The sequence below is a fragment of the Carcharhinus amblyrhynchos genome, chromosome 8 (genome assembly GCF_965287045.1).
Source record: "Carcharhinus amblyrhynchos chromosome 8, sCarAmb.v2.hapA, whole genome shotgun sequence".
Classification (NCBI taxonomy): Eukaryota; Metazoa; Chordata; class Chondrichthyes; order Carcharhiniformes; family Carcharhinidae; genus Carcharhinus; species Carcharhinus amblyrhynchos.
Window position 1 is genome coordinate 121,412,522 of NC_137331.1, and position 17,264 is coordinate 121,429,785.

Below are 17,264 nucleotides of genomic sequence, written 5' to 3' on the forward strand. Positions count from 1 at the left end.
AAAGTGCCCCTTAATGTCCAAAGATGTGCAGGTTAGGTGGATTGGCCATGCTAAATCACACCTTAACATCCAAAGATGTGCAGGTTAGGTGGATTGGCCATGCTAAATCACCCCTTAACATCCAAAGATGTGCATGTTAGGTGGATTGGCCATGCTAAGTTGCCCCTTAATGTCCAAAGATGTGCAAGTGAGGTGGTTTGGCCATGCTAAATGGGTGGAGTTACAGGGATAGGGCAGGGGAGAGGGCCTGGGTTAGGCACTCTGTCAGAGAGTTGGTGCAGGCTCGTTGGGTAGAATGGTCTCTTCTGTACTGTAGGGATTCTATGATTCAGGAGATACTAAAACTGCAGGCTGCAATCTTATACTGTACGGTTAACTGCACCAACAGCATGCATTATCTTAAAGTACTCCACTCAGGTTAGAAATCACTATAAATACTACAAATAGAACCATACAGTGCAGAAGAGGCCCTTTGGTCTATCAAGTCTACACCAGCATGTGAGAAACACCTGACCTCCCACCTAATCCTGTTTACCAGTGCTTGACCCAAAGCTCTGAATGTTATAATGTGCCAAGTGCCCATCCGGGTACTTTTTAAAGCATTTTTAAAAAAAAAGTTTGATTTGATTTATTATTGTCATATGTGTTGATCTACAGTGAAAAGCATTGTTTCTTGCGCGCTATACAGACAAAGCATAGAGAAGGAAAGGAGAGAGAGTGCAGAATGTAGTCTTACAGGATGGAGAGAAAGATCAACTTAATGCATGGTAAGTACATTCAAAAGCCTGATGGCAGCAGGGAAGGAGCTGTTCTTAAGTCAGTTGGTGTGTGACCTCAGACTTTTGTATCTTTTTTGAGACCCTTAATGTCCAAAGATAAGACCCTTGTCAGGCCTCATTTGGAGTACTGTGCGCAGTTCTGGTCGCCTCACTATAGGAAAGACGTAGAAGCTATTGAAAGGGTACAGAGGAGATTTACAAGGATGTTGCCTGGACTGGGAGGCATGCCTTATGAAGTTAGGTTGAGGGAACTGGGTCTCTTTTCCCTGGAGAGACGTAGGTTGAGAGGCGACCTGATAGAGGTTTATAAAATGTTGAGAGGAATAGATAGGGTGGACTCTCAGTGGCTATTTCCCCGGGTTGAAATGGTCGCTACGAGAGGACACAGGTTTAAGGTGCGGGGAGGAAAGTACAGAAGTGATGTTAGGGGTAAGTTTTTCACTCAGAGGGTGGTGAGTGAATGGAATCGGCTGCCGTCAGTGGTGGTGGAGGCGAACTCGCTGGGGTCTTTTAAAAGACTTCTGGATGAGTATATGGGGTTTAATGGGATTGGGGGTTATAGATAGGTCTATAGGTTGGTAGGTGTTGATGTGATCGGCGCAACTCGTGGGCCGAAGGGCCTGTTTGTGCTGTAGTGTTCTATGTTCTATGTTCTACATCTTCCCGGGCAGCGCTTTCCAGACAATACACAGCAGTTATTGCACTGTTCTTGACATCAGTTTGACTCAGATCGCCCTAACAAACATAGGCGGGAATCTCATGACGAGAGACTCCTGTGGCGCCCCAAGTCCTTTCTTCAGCTGGACTTTCCGTTCCTGGTCACCCAACCGTCCTGATGACGGGGAAACAGCAAAGATCCATTCGGGTGTTTAAGAATCAGTACATTCTTTGCAGGATGGGTGAATTTACTCTGGAGTGTTAACTTCAAGAAAGCAAGTCTGTCCTTACCAAGTGGAGCCAATTCCTCAACCTCTCCCTCAAATACTCGTTGCGTGAATACTGGAGCATTGTCGTTCTCGTCCAGAACCTCAATGTTGAGTGATAGACGCTTCTCAACTTCGTTATTCAGGCTGTTTGTGGCTTTGCCGATCAGCTGAAATCGAGGTGAATAGACTCAGTAATATCACTGAACAGATACAAACACAAAAACATTTCTCTCTCGTGCAGCATCTCAAAAAGGGAAAGCTGGCATCTGTTACCCTGAACTCTGTGGGATTTTGCTGTGCACAGACAGGCTGAAATGTTTCCCATCTTACAAAAAAATAACTTAATTGGCAGAAATTGGTGGCATGGTGGCGCAGTGGTTAGCACTGCTGCCTCAGTGCCAGGGACCTGGATTCAATTAATGCGTGGGCGTCTATGTGTGTGGAGTTTGCACGTTCTCCCTGTGTCTGCACGGGTTTCCTCCGGGTGCTCCGGTTTCCCCTCACAGTCCAAAGAGATGCAGGTGAGGTGGTTTGGCCATGCTAAATTGCCCCTTAGTATCAGAGGACTAGCCAGGGTAAATGCATGGAGTTATGGAGATAGGGCCTGGCTGGGATTTGCAGTCGGTGCAGACTTGATGGGCCGAACGACCTCCTTCTGCACTGTAGGGATTCTAAGGAATGCACACTGGGACATCCCATTCTAATGGAAGGTGTCACCTTGCCAGAGGTGGCACAGTAGTGCAGTGGTTAGCACTGCTGCCTCACAGCGCCAGGGACCTGGGTTCAATTCCCGGCTTGGGTCACTGTCTGTGTGGAGTCTGCACATTCTCCCCGTGTCTGTGTGGGTTTCCTCCCTAAAAACGTGCTGGTTAGGCGCATTGGCCACGCTAAATTCTCCCTCAGTGTACCCGAACAGGTGCCGGACTGTGGGGACTAGGAGATTTTCACAGTAACTTCATTGCAGTGTTACGTAAGCTGACTTGTGACACGAATAAATAAACTTTAATCGTGCAGTATAACTGATAAACTTACAGTAAAATGGGGATTCCTTTCGCGATCCACTTTTCCGGTAATATTGAGTTCACCAGTTTTGCTATCGATTACGAACAAACGGATTGGCGCGCTGTCCGCTCCAGGCCCTGCGATGCTATAGTACACTTTCTCAGAATCTTCCTTATCTGATCTGATCTAGAGAAAGAAACAACAAAAGATATTCAATATTCACGGAACAAGACAGAGTGACTATTTACAAGGTGCAGTTCTGTGAGTCCTTGCCTTATCTTGAAGCTTACAGGGTACAATAGACCTTTTTGGCCCATTATGTCTATGCTGGCCCTTTGAGGAACCTTTCCCCTTTGTCCCACACCCCACACGCACTCATTCACCCTTTGAAACTTTCTATTGAACCTGCTGCCGGCATCCCTACAGGCAAGCGCCTTCCAGATTGCAACAATTCACCACAAAAACTCTCCTCTCTTCTCTGCGATGATCTTAATCTGCGTCCCCTGGCTGCTGGCTTGCCCCTGTCAAGTGGAAACTCTTGTCACATCTCCCCTTGACCTCGTCGGGTCTGTATAAGATGATGAAAGGGATGTGTAGGGTAGAGGTGGAGAGGTTCTTCCCGCTCAGAAAGGACAGAGGGCGCAGCCTCAAGATAAGGGGTGGGTGGTTTAGAACGGAGTTGAGGAGGAACTTCTTCACTCAAAGGGTGGTGAATCTCTGGAATTCTCTGCCCGTTGAAGTGGTGGAGGCTGCCTCGCTAAATATATTTAAGACGTGGGTAGATAGGTTTTTGGTAGGCAAGGGAATTAAGGGTTATGGGGAGAGAGCGGGAAAGTGGAACTGAGCCACGACAGATCAGCCATGATCTTATTGAATGGCGGGGCAGGCTCTAAGGGCTAGATGGCCTACTCCTGCTCCTATTTCTTATGTTCTTATGTCTGACAGCACCTGTGTTGCCAATGTTTCGAGTCAGGTTGACCCTTTGTCACGGCTCTGACGAAGGGTCATCCAGACTTGAAACGTTGGCTCTATTCTCTCCCCACAGATGCTGTCAGACCTGCTGAGGTTTCTCCAGCATTTTGTGTTTTTGTTTCAGATTCCAGCACCCATAGTATTTCGCCTTTAACCCCCCTCCCCCCCATTTCTGATCTTTTCTGGTCAAAGGAGAACAATCCCCATCTCCTTCTGTCCCTCCATAAAACTGAAGGGCAGCAGCCTTGATGAGTAGATCTATGCTCCCAGGATGTGTGTTAGCGTTGTCTCAGGGAATCCAGTGGGAACACACACCTTTCTTGGTATGTCGTAGTCTAGACAATGGATAATAATGATGGATACTCCAACGTTCTTCCCATCACATGATTGACCGAGAATATCTCTCACTCTTACTGTCTGCCGTGATTACCACCACGATATGAATGCACCTTCCTTGGCTGTCCACTCCTGGTATGGAACTTATATCCAGAGCTTTTGGGCAGAGTTAGGGGCACTACCCACTGCACCACAGGATCTCCTCCCAGGATGTTGCCATCTTTCTTAAAGCAGTGTGCCCGGAATTTAGAGTCACAGAGGTTTATAGCACGGAAACAGGTCCTTCGGCCCAATTTGTCCATGCCACCCAGTTTTTACCACTAAGCTCGTTCCAATTGCCTGCATTTGACCCACATCCCTCTATACCCGCCTTATCCATGGAACTGTCTAAATACTTTTTAAAAGACAAAATTGTACCTGCTTCTACAAGTAACCCTGGCAGCTTGTTCCAGTCACTCCCCTCTGAGTGAAAACATTGCTCCCTCTGGACACTTTTGTATCTCTCCCCTCTCACCTTAAACCTATGCCCTCTAGTTTTAGACTCCTCTACCTTTGGGAAAAGGTGTTGACTATTTTGCTGATCTATGCCCCTCATTATTTTACAGACCTCTATAAGATCACCCTAACCCTAACCCTAACTCCTGCGCTTCAGAGAAAAAAGTACCAGTCTATCCAGCCTCTCCTTAGAACTCAAACCATCAAGTCCCGGTGGCATCCTAGTAAATCTTTTCTGCACTCTTTCTAGTTTATTAATATCCTTTCTATAATAGGGTGACCAGAACTGCACACAGTATTCCAAGTGTGGGACACCATTTGGGACGCAAAGACCTCCACATTAGCCGACAGCTCCCATGATGGGTGGGAGGGGGTTAGAGTTAAATATTTCCAACCTGCTCAAAGTGTCCAGAGCTGGTGGATATTGAGCCATGGAGAGGCAGGACACTTTATTTAAATCGAGCCCCTGAGGTCTGTCCATGGTTGGAGGTGGGGCTAGTGGCTATGGAGGTGTCATGGGGAGAGGCCTGAGCTGACATGGGGGAGGGGGAACGAGGGGCATGGGTGGGAATGTGAGAGCTGAAGGCCAGAGGCCCTCACAGCTTCTAAAGTGACTGGGACGCGGTCATGGAGCACTGTGGTGGTGCTTCTAACCAGCCTTCCTCAGCACCCGCTAGCCCCTGTGGCCAATTATAATCTGCTTCTGTCCTACCTCGCCACCCCCCATTGAAAATCATCTCTAATAGGGCTCTTGGTGGGCCTGCTGACCTGAGATCCCTACCTCAGTAACGATAGGCCTCATTTCACAGAAGTTTGCGGATTTCTCTTCTTGTCCACCAGCACAGTAGCACAGTGGTTAGCACTGCTGCTTCACAGCTCCAGGGTCCTGGGTTCGATTCCTGGCTTGGGTCACTGTCTGTGTGGAGTTTGCACATTCTCCTCGTGTCTGCGTGGGTTTCCTCTGGGTGCTCCGGTTTCCTCCCACAGTCCAAAGATGTGCGGGTTAGGTTGATTGGCCATGCTAAGAAGTTCCCCTTAGTGTCCAGGGTAGCGCAGGTTATAGAGGGATTAGTGGGTATAATATGTAGGGATATGGGGGTAGGGACTGGGTGGGATTGTGTTTGGTGCAGACTCGATGGGCCGAAGGGCCTCTTTCTGCACTGTAGGATTCTAACCTCCAGTCAATACTGGACCAACCAGTATAGAATCAGAGAATCCTAACAGTGCAGAAAGAGGCCATTTGACCCATCAAGCCTGCACCGACCACAATCCCACCCATGCACTTAACCTGCTAATCCCTCCAACATACACGCCCCAGGACACTAAGGGCAATTTAGCATGGCCAATCAATCTAACCTACATATGTCTGGAATGTGGGAGGAAACCGGAGCACCTGGAGGAAACCCACGTGGACACGGGGAGAATGTACACATTTCCAAGCCACCACCTTTTTGCTGTTGTACTCAAACCAGATGGATTTCAGTTTCTCCCCTTAACATTTTACTCCGTGTCTTACTTCAACATTTTATCCTTCTGCCCATGAGTGACGTTTGAGAATAATTGGACTGATTTTAACTGGGTGAGTTAACATTGGGCGCCAGTGTCTTCCACTGTGGTTTCTACGTTAAGACTGTAAGTGTCACTTACGATAGCGATTGGATTGGTGATGGGCCACTGATTTTCCCAGACAGCAACTGGTGGGATGATCCACTCTCTCTTCTGGCGCTTTGGCTTGTGGGCAGCTGGAAAATAGATGACGGGACATTTCCCCTTGATAACCTGCAAAACAGTCGGAAGGCATGTTAGAGGAATGGTAAATGTTCACAGCGCAGGAGAGGCCTGTCCCACTCATGTCCACTCTTTGAAAGAGCTCACCGCGAATGCCGACATTCTCTGGGTTCAAGGGCCAGTCCCAGCAGTGACATTTGGACAAGACGACGGGTCGCTTAGGTATCCTGAGTGATCCAGGTCCAGGGCCTGTGTTGCTCGTTGTGAACCCATTTCACTGAGAAAGCCCCTCTTCTTCCCCTGAGACAATCTCTTCGGGTCGAGGATGACTTGCTTCTACGCTAAAGTTTATTTACTAGTGTCGCGAGTCGGCTGACGTTAACACTGCAATGAAGTTACTGTGAAAATACCCCGGTCGCCTGTTCGGGTACACTGAGGGAGAATTTAGCACGGCCCAATGCACCTAGCCAGCACAACTTTCAGGCTGTGGGAGGAAACCCACGCAGACACGGGGAGAATGTGCAGGGTCTGCACAGACAGTGACCCAAGCTGGGAATTGAACTCGTGTTCGAGAATTACCTAACACAGAAGGTGGCACAGTGGTTAGTGCTGCTGCCTCAGAGCACCAGTGACCTGGGTTCAATTCCTGGTCTTGGGTCACTGTCTGTGTGGATTCTACACATTCTCCCCATGTCTGCGTGGGTTTCCTCTGGGTGCTCAGGTTTCCTCCCACAGTCTGAAAGATGGATTGGCTTCGCTAAATTCTCACTCAGTGTACCCGAACAGGCGCCGGAGTGTGGCGACTAAGGGATTTTCACAGTAACTTCATTGTGCTGTTAATGTAAGCCTGACACTAATATATAAACTTTTTCCTCAATTCATTTGTGGGACATGGGTGTTGCTGGCTGGCCAGCATTTATTGCCCATCCCTAGTTGCCCTTGGAGGGCAGTTAAGAGTCGACCACATTGCTGTGGCTCTGAAGTCACATGTAGGCCAGACCAGGTAAGGACGGCAGATTTCTTTCCCCAAAGGATGGGTTTTTCTGACAATTGGCAATGGTTTCATGGTCATCAGTAGATTCTTAATTCCTAATATTTTTTATTGAATTCAAATTCCACCATCTGCTGTGGCAGGATTTGAACCTGGGTCCCCAGATCATTAGCTGAGTTGGCAGAATAATAGTCTAGCGATAATACCACTAGGCCATCGCCTCCCCCTGCAGAATAATTCACCCTGTGTCCCATGTTGAAGAACCTCATCTACTCAGCGATGAGCAGTGTTCCAACGACGCGGAAGTTTGTTTCTGTGGAGCGACTGGAGATGTCGGAATTGTTTTGCTTGGGGAAAAGAAGGTTGAGAGGGGATTTGATCAAAATCATGAGGAGGTCCGGACAGAGTAGATAGGGAGAAAATATTCCTATTGGTGGAAGGGTGGAGGACCAGAGGCCACAGATTGAAGGCAGTTGGCTAAAGAAGCAACAGTGACCCAACCACTGCAGGTGGTTAAGATTTGGATTGTCCTGCCCAAGTATGTGGTGGAGGCAGGTTCAACGAAGACTTCCCTGAGAGTATTGGATTAATATCTGAAAAGGAAGAATGTGCAGGGTTACGGGGAGAAGGTAGGGGATTTGCAATTGGGGGGGGGGGTGGCTCAGTCAGAGTGCAGTCACAAGGGGCTGAATGGCCACGTTTGGTGCTGTAACTGGGCTCAAGGCCTTCAACATAACCAGACAGAGATTAATTACACTATGGGAGGTCTGGAAAGGTCTACTGATAATGGGTGGCACTGTGGTTAGCATTGCTGCCTCACAGGACCAGGGAGCTGGGTTCAATTCCAGCCTCAGGTCTGTCTGGAGTCTGTACATTTTCCCTGTGTCTTCTTCCCAACTCCACTTTCCTGCACCATATCCCAATCCACCTAACCTGCACATAGAACCATAGAAACTTACAGCTCAGAAACAGGCCTTTTGGCCCTTCTTGTCTGTGCTGAACCATTTTTTGCCTAGTCCCACTGACCTGCACTTGGACCATATCCCTCCACACCCCTCACATCCGTCCAAGTTTCTCTTAAATGTTAAAAGTCACTTCTCATCTCCCACCTTTGGAGTGAGGGACGAAACTGGAGCACCCAGAGGAAACCCATGCAGACATACTCCATGCAGGCTGTCAGCCGAGGCTGGAATCGAACCCGGGTCCCTGGTGCTGCGAGGCAGCAGCGCTAACCACTGTGCCAACACATCCCGCGCAAAAAAATTAATTGCTTCAAAATTAAGTCCAAAGAACTGAACACCACCAGGAGATCAAGTCAAGCCTTTTCATTCTTCCCATCTGCTGCTGAACATAACAGAATAAGAAATCATTTACCCATCATGTGTAGGCCAATACAAAAGGGGGAGACCTTTCCAGGAGAAAAGGTGGGGGGGAGTGAGACAGGAGGACAATGGAATTGCTCATCCCAGGTGTAATTACAAATGTAAAGTTTATTTACTAGTCGCAAGTAAGGCATACATTAACACGGCAATGAAGTTACTGTGAAATTCCTCAAGTCGCCACAGTCCGGTGTCTGTTTGGGTCAATCCACCAGTTGTACCTCGGGTTCAACATTTTGAGCTATAAAAATTATTAAACACCACCGTCTAACTCTCAGATAGGTTTCATCGAAGGAGGCAATGGCCTAGCGGGTATTATCTGCTCGACTGTTAATTGAGAAACTCAGCGAATGTTCTGGGGGACCCGGGTTCGAATCCCGCCGCAGCAGATGGTGGAATTTGAATTCAATAAAAAATATCTGGAATTAAAAATCTACATAATTGAAAGACAGGGATGCCGGTACTGCTGCAGAAGGGTTTTGAATCGTGACCGGATTAAGCCTGTGTCATGACTGCACGACTGTGGTTCCTGAATCACGACCAGGGAAGGAAGACCTGGAGGTCTGGGCAGAATTGGAAGTTTGAATCGTGATTGCTGCTGGAGCTCATAACGTATAAATGCCCACTTGTGTTTGTGTTCTATGAGAAGTCTGGTAGTCCTGGTTGGAACCAGTTTCTCCCAAAACTCTAGAATAAACGCCAGAGTTTTGAAATAAAAGTCACTGTATTTTGACTCACTAACAATCTCAGAGGTATTATTTTACCAACAACAGCAGAGCAGACTCAATGGGCCGAGTGGCCTAATTCCTATGTCTTGTGGTCTACTGATGACCATGAAACCATTGTTGATTGTTGGAAAAACCCATCTGGTTCACTCATGTCCCTTTAGGGAAGGAAATCTGCCATCCTTACCCGGTCTGGCCTACATGTGACTCCAGAGCCACAGCAATGTGGTTGACTCTCAACTGCCCTCCAAGGGCAACTGGGGATGGGCAATAAATGCTGGCCCAGCCAGCGATGCCCATGTCCCATGAATGAATAAAAAAATTAAAAGAGAATTTCTTACCTCATTTGGTTTATTTGTTATATCTTTGGCCTCTGGGGTTAAATGGACAGTCGCTGACCAACGCTCGTGTGTTTTCTGATCCTCTGCGGTAACTTTGAACTGATATTTTCTGTCAATGTTCAGGGCACGGAGAGCGTACAACAAACCATCTGATCTGACTTTAAAATTTGCATCATCGGTGCTCAGCTTAATGCGTTTTCCCAAATGGCAGCCGTGAAATTTCACTGGAATTAAAAACATATATCCATGGACAAGCCAAGGAATGAACTTTATAGAACCTTAGTTAGGCCGCACTTGGAATATAGTGTTCAATTCTGCTCAGCACGCTACCAGAAGGATGTGGAGGTTTTGGAGAGAAGTACAGAAAAGGTTTACCCAGGATGTTGCCTGGTATGGAGGGCATTAGCTATGAGGAGAGGTTGGAGAAACTTGGTTTGTTCTCACTGGAGCGACAGAGGTTGAGGGGAGACCTGATAGAAGTCTACAAGATTATGAGGGTCATGGACAGAGTGGATAGTCAGAAGCTTTTTCCCAGGGTGGAAGAGTCAATTACTAGGGGGGCACAGGTTTAAGGTGCGAGGGGCAAGGTTTAAAGGGGATGTACGAGGCAGAATTTTTACACAGAGGGTGGTGGGTGCCTGGAACTCATTGCCAGGGGGAGGTAGTGGAAGCAGATACGATAATGACTTTTAAGGGGCGTTTTGACAAATGCATGAATAGGATGGGACTGGACGGATATGGTCCCCAGAAGGGTAGGGGGTTTTGGTTAAGTCGGGCAGCATGGTCGGTGCAGGCTTGGAGGGCTGGCGATCCCGCTGGTGACCCGAGGCAGGAAGAAGCTGGCAATGCCAGGAACCCCGGGATCGGGGCATCTTTTTTAAAGGCTGCCTGGTCTTTGGTAGCAAAAATTCGAACTCCTCCCCTCACCACGTAGAGGTTTACAGCATGGAAGCAGGCCCTTCGGCCCAACTTGTCCATGCTGTCCTTTTTTTTAAAAACCCCTAAGCTAACCCCAATTGCCCGCATTTGGCCCATATCCCTCTAGACCCACGTAACTATCTAAATGCTTTTTAAATGCATGCCCGGGAGCTGTGCCAGGGGACGGTGCTAGGGTACTTACTACCTGGCCAGGTCGGGTGCATGGGTGAAAAGTCACCCCCTCCCCTTTAAATATACGGCTCCCCCAGGCTTTGTACCGTCAGCCAACGGGATCACCTTTTCTTTGTCTATCTTAGACAAGCCTGTCACAATCTTGTACACCTCCATCAAATCCCTCCCCCCCCCCCAAAACCTCCATTCCTCCAAGGATTGTTTCCATTGGAGTATTGGAGGATGAGGGGGGTACCTGATAGGGGTCTATAAGACTATGACAGGCTTGGATAGGGTGGATAGTCAAGAGTCTTTCCCCCGGGGTTGATGGCTCAGGCTGAAAGTGAGAGGGGAAAGTTTGAAACAGATGTAAGGGGTACGTTCCTCTTACAGAAGGTGGTGAATGCCTGGAAGCACCACTGGGGGGCAGCACTGCTGCCTCACAGCACCAGGGACCTGGGTTCGATTCCGGCCTCAGGTCACTGTCTGTGTGGAGTAAGAACATAAGAAATAGGAACAGGAGTCGGCCATCTAGCCCTTCGAGCCTGCCCCACCATTCAATAAGATCATGGCTGATCTGAAGTGGATCAGTTCCAGTTACCCGCCCTCTCCCCATAACCCTTAATTCTGTTATCGATCAGAAATGTATCTACCTGTGACTTAAATATATTTAGCGAGGCAGCCTCCACCACTTCAATGGGCAGAGAATTCCAGAGATTCACCACCCTTTGAGTGAAGAAGTTCCTCCTCAACTCTGATCTAAACTGCCCCCCCTTATTTTGAGGCTGTGTCCTCTAGTCCTGCTGTCCTTTCTAAGCGGGAAGAATCTCTCTACCTCTACCCTATCTAGCCCCTTCATTATCTTGTAAGTCTCTATAAGATCCCCCCTCAGCCTTCTAAACTCCAATGAGTAGAGACCCAGTCGATTCAATCTCTCTTCATAAGCTAACCCCTTCATCTCCGGTATCAGCCTGGTGAACCTTCTCTGCACTCCCTCCAAGGCCAATATATCCTTCCGCAAATAAGGGAACCAAAACTGCACACAGTACTCCAGCTGCGGCCTCACCAGTACCCTGTACAGTTGCAGCAAGGCCTCCCTGCTTTTATATTCTATCCCCCTCGCTATAAAGGCCAACATCCCATTTGCCGTCTTGATCACCTGCTGCACCTGCAGACTGGGTTTTTGCGACTCATGCACAAGGATCCCCAGGTCCCTCTGCACCGTAGCATGCTGCAACTTTTCACCATTTAAATAATATTCCATCCTACTATTATTTCTTCCAAAGTGGATAACCTCACATTTGCTAACGTTATACTCCATCTGCCAGGTCCTCGCCCACTCGCTTAGCCTATCCAGATCCCTCTGCAGACTTTCCGCACCCTCCACGCAATTCGCTTTTCCACTCGTCTTTGTGTCATCAGAAAATTTTGTTACCCTACACTCAGCCCCCTCCTCCAGATCGTTTATGTAAATGGTAAACAGTTGAGGCCCCAGCACCGATCCCTGCGGCACTCCACTAGTCACCAACCGCCAACCAGAATAGCACCCACTGATACCAACTCTCTGCTTCCTATTAGACAGCCAATCCTTTATCCACGCTAACACCTTACCCCCAACTCCGTGCACCCTAACCTTCTGTAGCAACCTTTTGTGAGGCACCTTATCAAACGCCTTCTGGAAATCTAAAAACACCATACCCACCGGTTCCCCTCTGTCTACCACACTAGTCACATCTTCATAAAAATCCAATAAATTCGTCAAACACGACTTCCCCTTAACAAATCGGTGCTGCGTCTGCTTGATTGAACTGTTCTTTTCTAGGTATCCTGCTATTTCTTCTTTAATGATGGATTCTAGCATTTTCCCAAGTATGGACATTAAGCTAACTGGCCTGTAATTATCTGCCTTTTGTCTGCCACCTTTTTTAAACAGTCTGCACATTCTCCCTCTGTCTGCATGAGTTTTCTACAGGTGCTCTGGTTTCCTCCCACAAAGATGTGCGGGTTAGGTGTATTGGCCATGCTAAATTGCTCCTTAGTGGCAGGGGCATTAGCAGGGTAAGTATGTGGAGTTGCGGGAATAAGGCCTGAGTGGGATTGTGGTCGGTGCAGACTCAATGGGCCGAATGGCCTCCTTCTGCGCTGTAGGGATTCTATGAGGGATTCTATGTCGTGCTATGACAATGTTCGAGAGGCATCTGGATACATAAATGAATAGGCTGGGAATAGGGGGATATGGACCATGTAGAGGCAAGAAAATATTAGATTAGAGAAGGATCTGTGTCGGCACAGACTTGGTTGGCTGAAGGGCCTGTTCCTGTGCTGTACTGTTCTTTGTTCTTTGAGGACAATCCTTGCTTCTCCACCCTAACCTCCAGGCTAATATCCCTTATCCCAGGAACATTTGTCTCTGTTATGTCTCCTCTTGACCCTTTCACGGACCCTCACTCACATCCTTCCCAAGTGTGGGCAGCGCGGTAGCACAGTGGGTTAGCACTGCTGCTTCACAGCTCCAGGGTCCTGGGTTTGATTCCTGGCTCGGGTCACTGTCTGTGTGGAGTTTGCACATTCTCCTCGTGTCTGTGTGGGTTTCCTCTGGGTGCTCCAGTTTCCTCCCACAGACCAAAGACTGGGCGGGTTAGGTTGATTGGCCGTGTTAAGAAATTGCCCCTTAGTGTCCAGGGATGCGTAGGTTAGAGGGATTAGTGGGTATAATATGTAGGGATATGGGGATAGGCCTGGGTGGGATTGTGTTTGGTGCAGACTTGATGGGCCGAAGGGCCTCTCTCTGCACTGTAGGGTTCTACAGGTATGTCAAGAATAAAAGATTGGTTAGGGCAAGATTAGGGCCAGTCAGAGACAGCAGTGGGAAGTTGTGCATGGAGCCTGAAGAGATAGGAGAGGCACTGAATGAGTATTTTTTGTCAGTATTCACGCAGGAAAAAGTCAGTGTAGTCGAGGAGAATACTACGATACCAGGTAGTAGACTAGATGGGATTGAGGTACATAAGGAGGAGGTGTTGGCAATTCTTGAGAGTGTGAAAATAGATAAGTCCCCTGGGCCGGATGGGATTTACCCTAGGATTCTCTGGGAGGCTAGGGAGGAGATTGCAGAGCCTTTGGCTTTGATCTTCACGTCGTCATTGGCTTCAGGTATAGTGCCGGAAGACCGGAGGATAGCAAATGTTGTCCCCTTGTTCAAGAAGGGGAGTAGAGACCATCCTGGGAATTATAGACCAGTGAGCCTTACTTCTGTTGTGGGCAAAGTTTTGGAAAGAATTATAAGGGATAGGATTTATAATCATCTAGAGGGAAATAAATTGATTAGGGATAGTCAACACGGTTTTGTGAAGGGTAGGTCGTGCCTCACAAACCTTATCGAGTTTTTTGAAAAGGTGACCAAAGAGATGGATAAGGGTAAGGCAGTTGACGTGGTGTATATGGATTTTAGCAAAGCGTTTGATAAGGTTCCCCATGGTAGGCTATTGCAGAAAATGCAGATGCATGGGATTGAGGGTGATTTAGCCATTTGGATCAGGAATTGGCTAGCTGATAGAAGACAGAGGGTGGTAGTTGATGGGAAATATTCAACCTGGAGTTCAGTTACAAGTGGTGCACCTCAAGGATCTGTTTTGGGGCCACCGCTGTTTGTTATTTTTATAAGTGACCTAGATGAGGGTGTAGAAGGATGGATTAGTAAATTTGTTGATGACACCAAAGTTGGAGGAGTTGTAGACAGTGAGGATGGCTGTTACAGTTTGCAGAGGGACATAGATAAGCTGCAGAGCTGGGCCGAGAGGTGGCAGATGGAGTTTAATACGGAAAAGTGTGAGGTGATTCACTTTGGTAAGAGTAACAGGAGTACAGAATATAGGGCTAATGGAAGGACTCTTGGTAGTGTTGACGAGCAGAGAGATCTCGGTGTACATGTGCATAGCTCCCTGAAAGTTGGCACCCAGGTTGATAAGGTTGTTAAGAAGGCGTACGGTGTGTTAGTTTTTATTGGTAGAGGGATTGAATTTCGGAGCCGTGAGATCATGTTACAACTGTACAAAACTCTGGTGCGGCCGCACTTGGAGTATTGCGTACAGTTCTGGTCGCCGCATTATAAGAAAGATGTGGAGGCATTGGAAAGGGTGCAGAGGAGGTTTACCAGGATGTTGCCTGGTATGGTGGGAAGGTCTTATGAGGAAAGGCTGAGGGACTTGAGGTTATTTTCAATGGAGAGAAGAAGGTTACGAGGTGACCTGATTGAGGCATACAAGATGATCAAAGGATTGGATAGGGTGGATAGTGAGAGCCTTTTACCTCGGATGGTGATGGCTAACACGAGGGGACATAGCTTTAAATTAAGGGGTGGTAATTATAGGACGGATGTGAGAGGTAGGATCTTTACTCAGAGGGTAGTAAGGTCGTGGAATGCCCTGCCTGCAGCAGTTGTGGACTCGCCAACTTTAAGGGCGTTCAAATGGTCAGTGGATAGGCATACGGATAACATTGGAATAGTTTAGGTTAGAGGGTCATTAGATTGGTTCCACTGGTCGGCGCAACATCGAGGGCCGAAGGGCCTGTAATGTTCTATGTTCTATGATTCTATGACCAGAACGATTTCAGTCTAACAAAGAGATACATTTAAAGTAGCAGTTCAATCATACCCCAACAAAGGGCCATGGCTGGCTCAGTTATCCTTTAAACCGAAGGGGCAGCAGTGTGTGTCTGACCGTGCCTCATACTGGCGGGTCCTTCCCTCCGAACCAGAAGGTCGTGGGTACAATTCTCACCCCACAGATCTGAGCACAAAAACCAAGATTGTGCTCCAAGGTAGTACGGAGGGAGTGCTGCCCTGTCAGGGGAGCATTTCTGACATCATAACAATGACCACGTTTCAGTGGAGGAACAGACCGATCTTGGGGTTTGTATCACAGATCTCTGAAGGCTGCCACTCTAGTGGATAGAGCCATAAAGAAGGCTTATAACGTGTTAGCGTTTATTAACAGGGGCTTTGAGTTTAAGAGCCATGGGGTTATGCTGCAACTATACCGGACCTTAGTGAGACCACATTTGGAATATTGTGTGCAGTTCTGGTCACCTCACTATAAGAAGGATGTGGAAGCATTGGAGAGAGTGCAGAGGAGATTTACCAGGATGTTGCCTGGTTTGGAGGGTAGGTCTTATGAGGAAAGGTTGAGGGAACTGGGGCTTTTCTCTTTAGAGCGGAGGAGGATGAGAAGCAACTTAATAGAGGTTTATAAGATGATGAGGGGGATTGATAGAGTGGATGTGCAGAGACTATTTCCTTGGGTGGATGTAGCTGTTACTCGGGGGCATAACTATAAGGTTCATGGTGGGAGATATAGGAGGGATATCCGAGGTAGGTTCTTCACTGAGAGAGTGGTTGGGGTGTGGAATGCACTGCCTGCTGTGATAGTGGAGTCGGACACTTTAGGAACTTTCAAGCGGTTATTGGATAGGCACATGGAGTACACCAGAATGATAGGGAGTGGGATAGCTTGATCTTGGGTTTGGACATAGCTCGGCACAACATTGAGGGCCGGAGGGCCTGTACTGTTCTATGTTCCATGTTTCAGAAGCGTACTTCTCTGAAGCACTTTGGAGCATCCACTGGTCATCAAAGGCGTTATATAAATGCGAATCTTTTTTAATTACCATGTAGTTATCACAGCCATGCCTTACCTGTAAGGATTGTTACCCCTTTGGGGACCTGTTGTGGAATCACTGCATCAAATCTCTTTTTCGCAAATCTTTTTTCACAGCATTGCCCAGTCTGAGAATACACCTGGAATGGATAGATACATATATACGAGGTGTAGACTTTTGATAAACAATTACATTTTGAATTACAAAATATACAATGACTGTGAAATAATCGCAAAGTCACCATCTGACAGCACCTTTGGCAATCTGAGGTCGAGATTGTGAAATGGAGAAAGTTTAAATATTAAGGAAAGTCAATATTTATATGATTTAATCTCAGTCACTCCCTTATTGGCCTTCAGCTGCCAAGGCCTCAGTGTGAGGCACTCCCTTCCTCATCTCGTTTACCTCTCTGCCTAACATTAACTCTCTCTCTCTCTCTCCAACGATAACTAGCTTTCTATCTCTCTCTCCACCTAACATTAACTCTATCTCTCGCTCTCTCTTCCTAACACTTTTTAAAATTCTCTTATTCATTCATGGGACATGGGTGTTAACTGACTGAGCATTTATTGCCCATCCCTACTTGCCCGAGGGCAGTTGAGAGTCGACCACATTGGCTGTGGCTCTGGAGTCACATGTAGGCCAGACCGGGTAAGGACAGCAGATTCTCCTCGCTGCAGCGAGTGTGTGGCGTAAACAGCAAGTAAGATCGCGCCCGCCATCTCTCTCTCCAACTAACATTAACTTGCCATCTTTCTCTCCAGAGATTTCCCACATTTTATGTTTTTAGTTAAAATTTCCAGCATTCATAGTATTTTGCTTCATAATTTTGAGTTGGTATTT

The 17,264-nt window shown here is 47.6% G+C and overlaps 1 protein-coding gene across 1 annotated transcript in view; it reads right to left on the reverse strand.

The window, feature by feature from the left end:
- The window catches only part of LOC145346403 (uncharacterized), a 122,126-nt gene that overhangs the window by 96,651 nt on the left and 8,211 nt on the right, over positions 1-17,264 (reverse strand). Inside the window, exons 2-6 of the mRNA XM_080193556.1 lie at positions 16,458-16,560; positions 9,675-9,898; positions 6,158-6,289; positions 2,738-2,893; positions 1,728-1,872 (exon numbers count right to left, since the gene is read on the reverse strand). Coding sequence (XP_080049682.1) covers positions 1,728-1,872; positions 2,738-2,893; positions 6,158-6,289; positions 9,675-9,898; positions 16,458-16,560 — 760 coding nt within the window. The remainder of the gene's footprint in view (positions 1-1,727; positions 1,873-2,737; positions 2,894-6,157; positions 6,290-9,674; positions 9,899-16,457; positions 16,561-17,264) is intronic.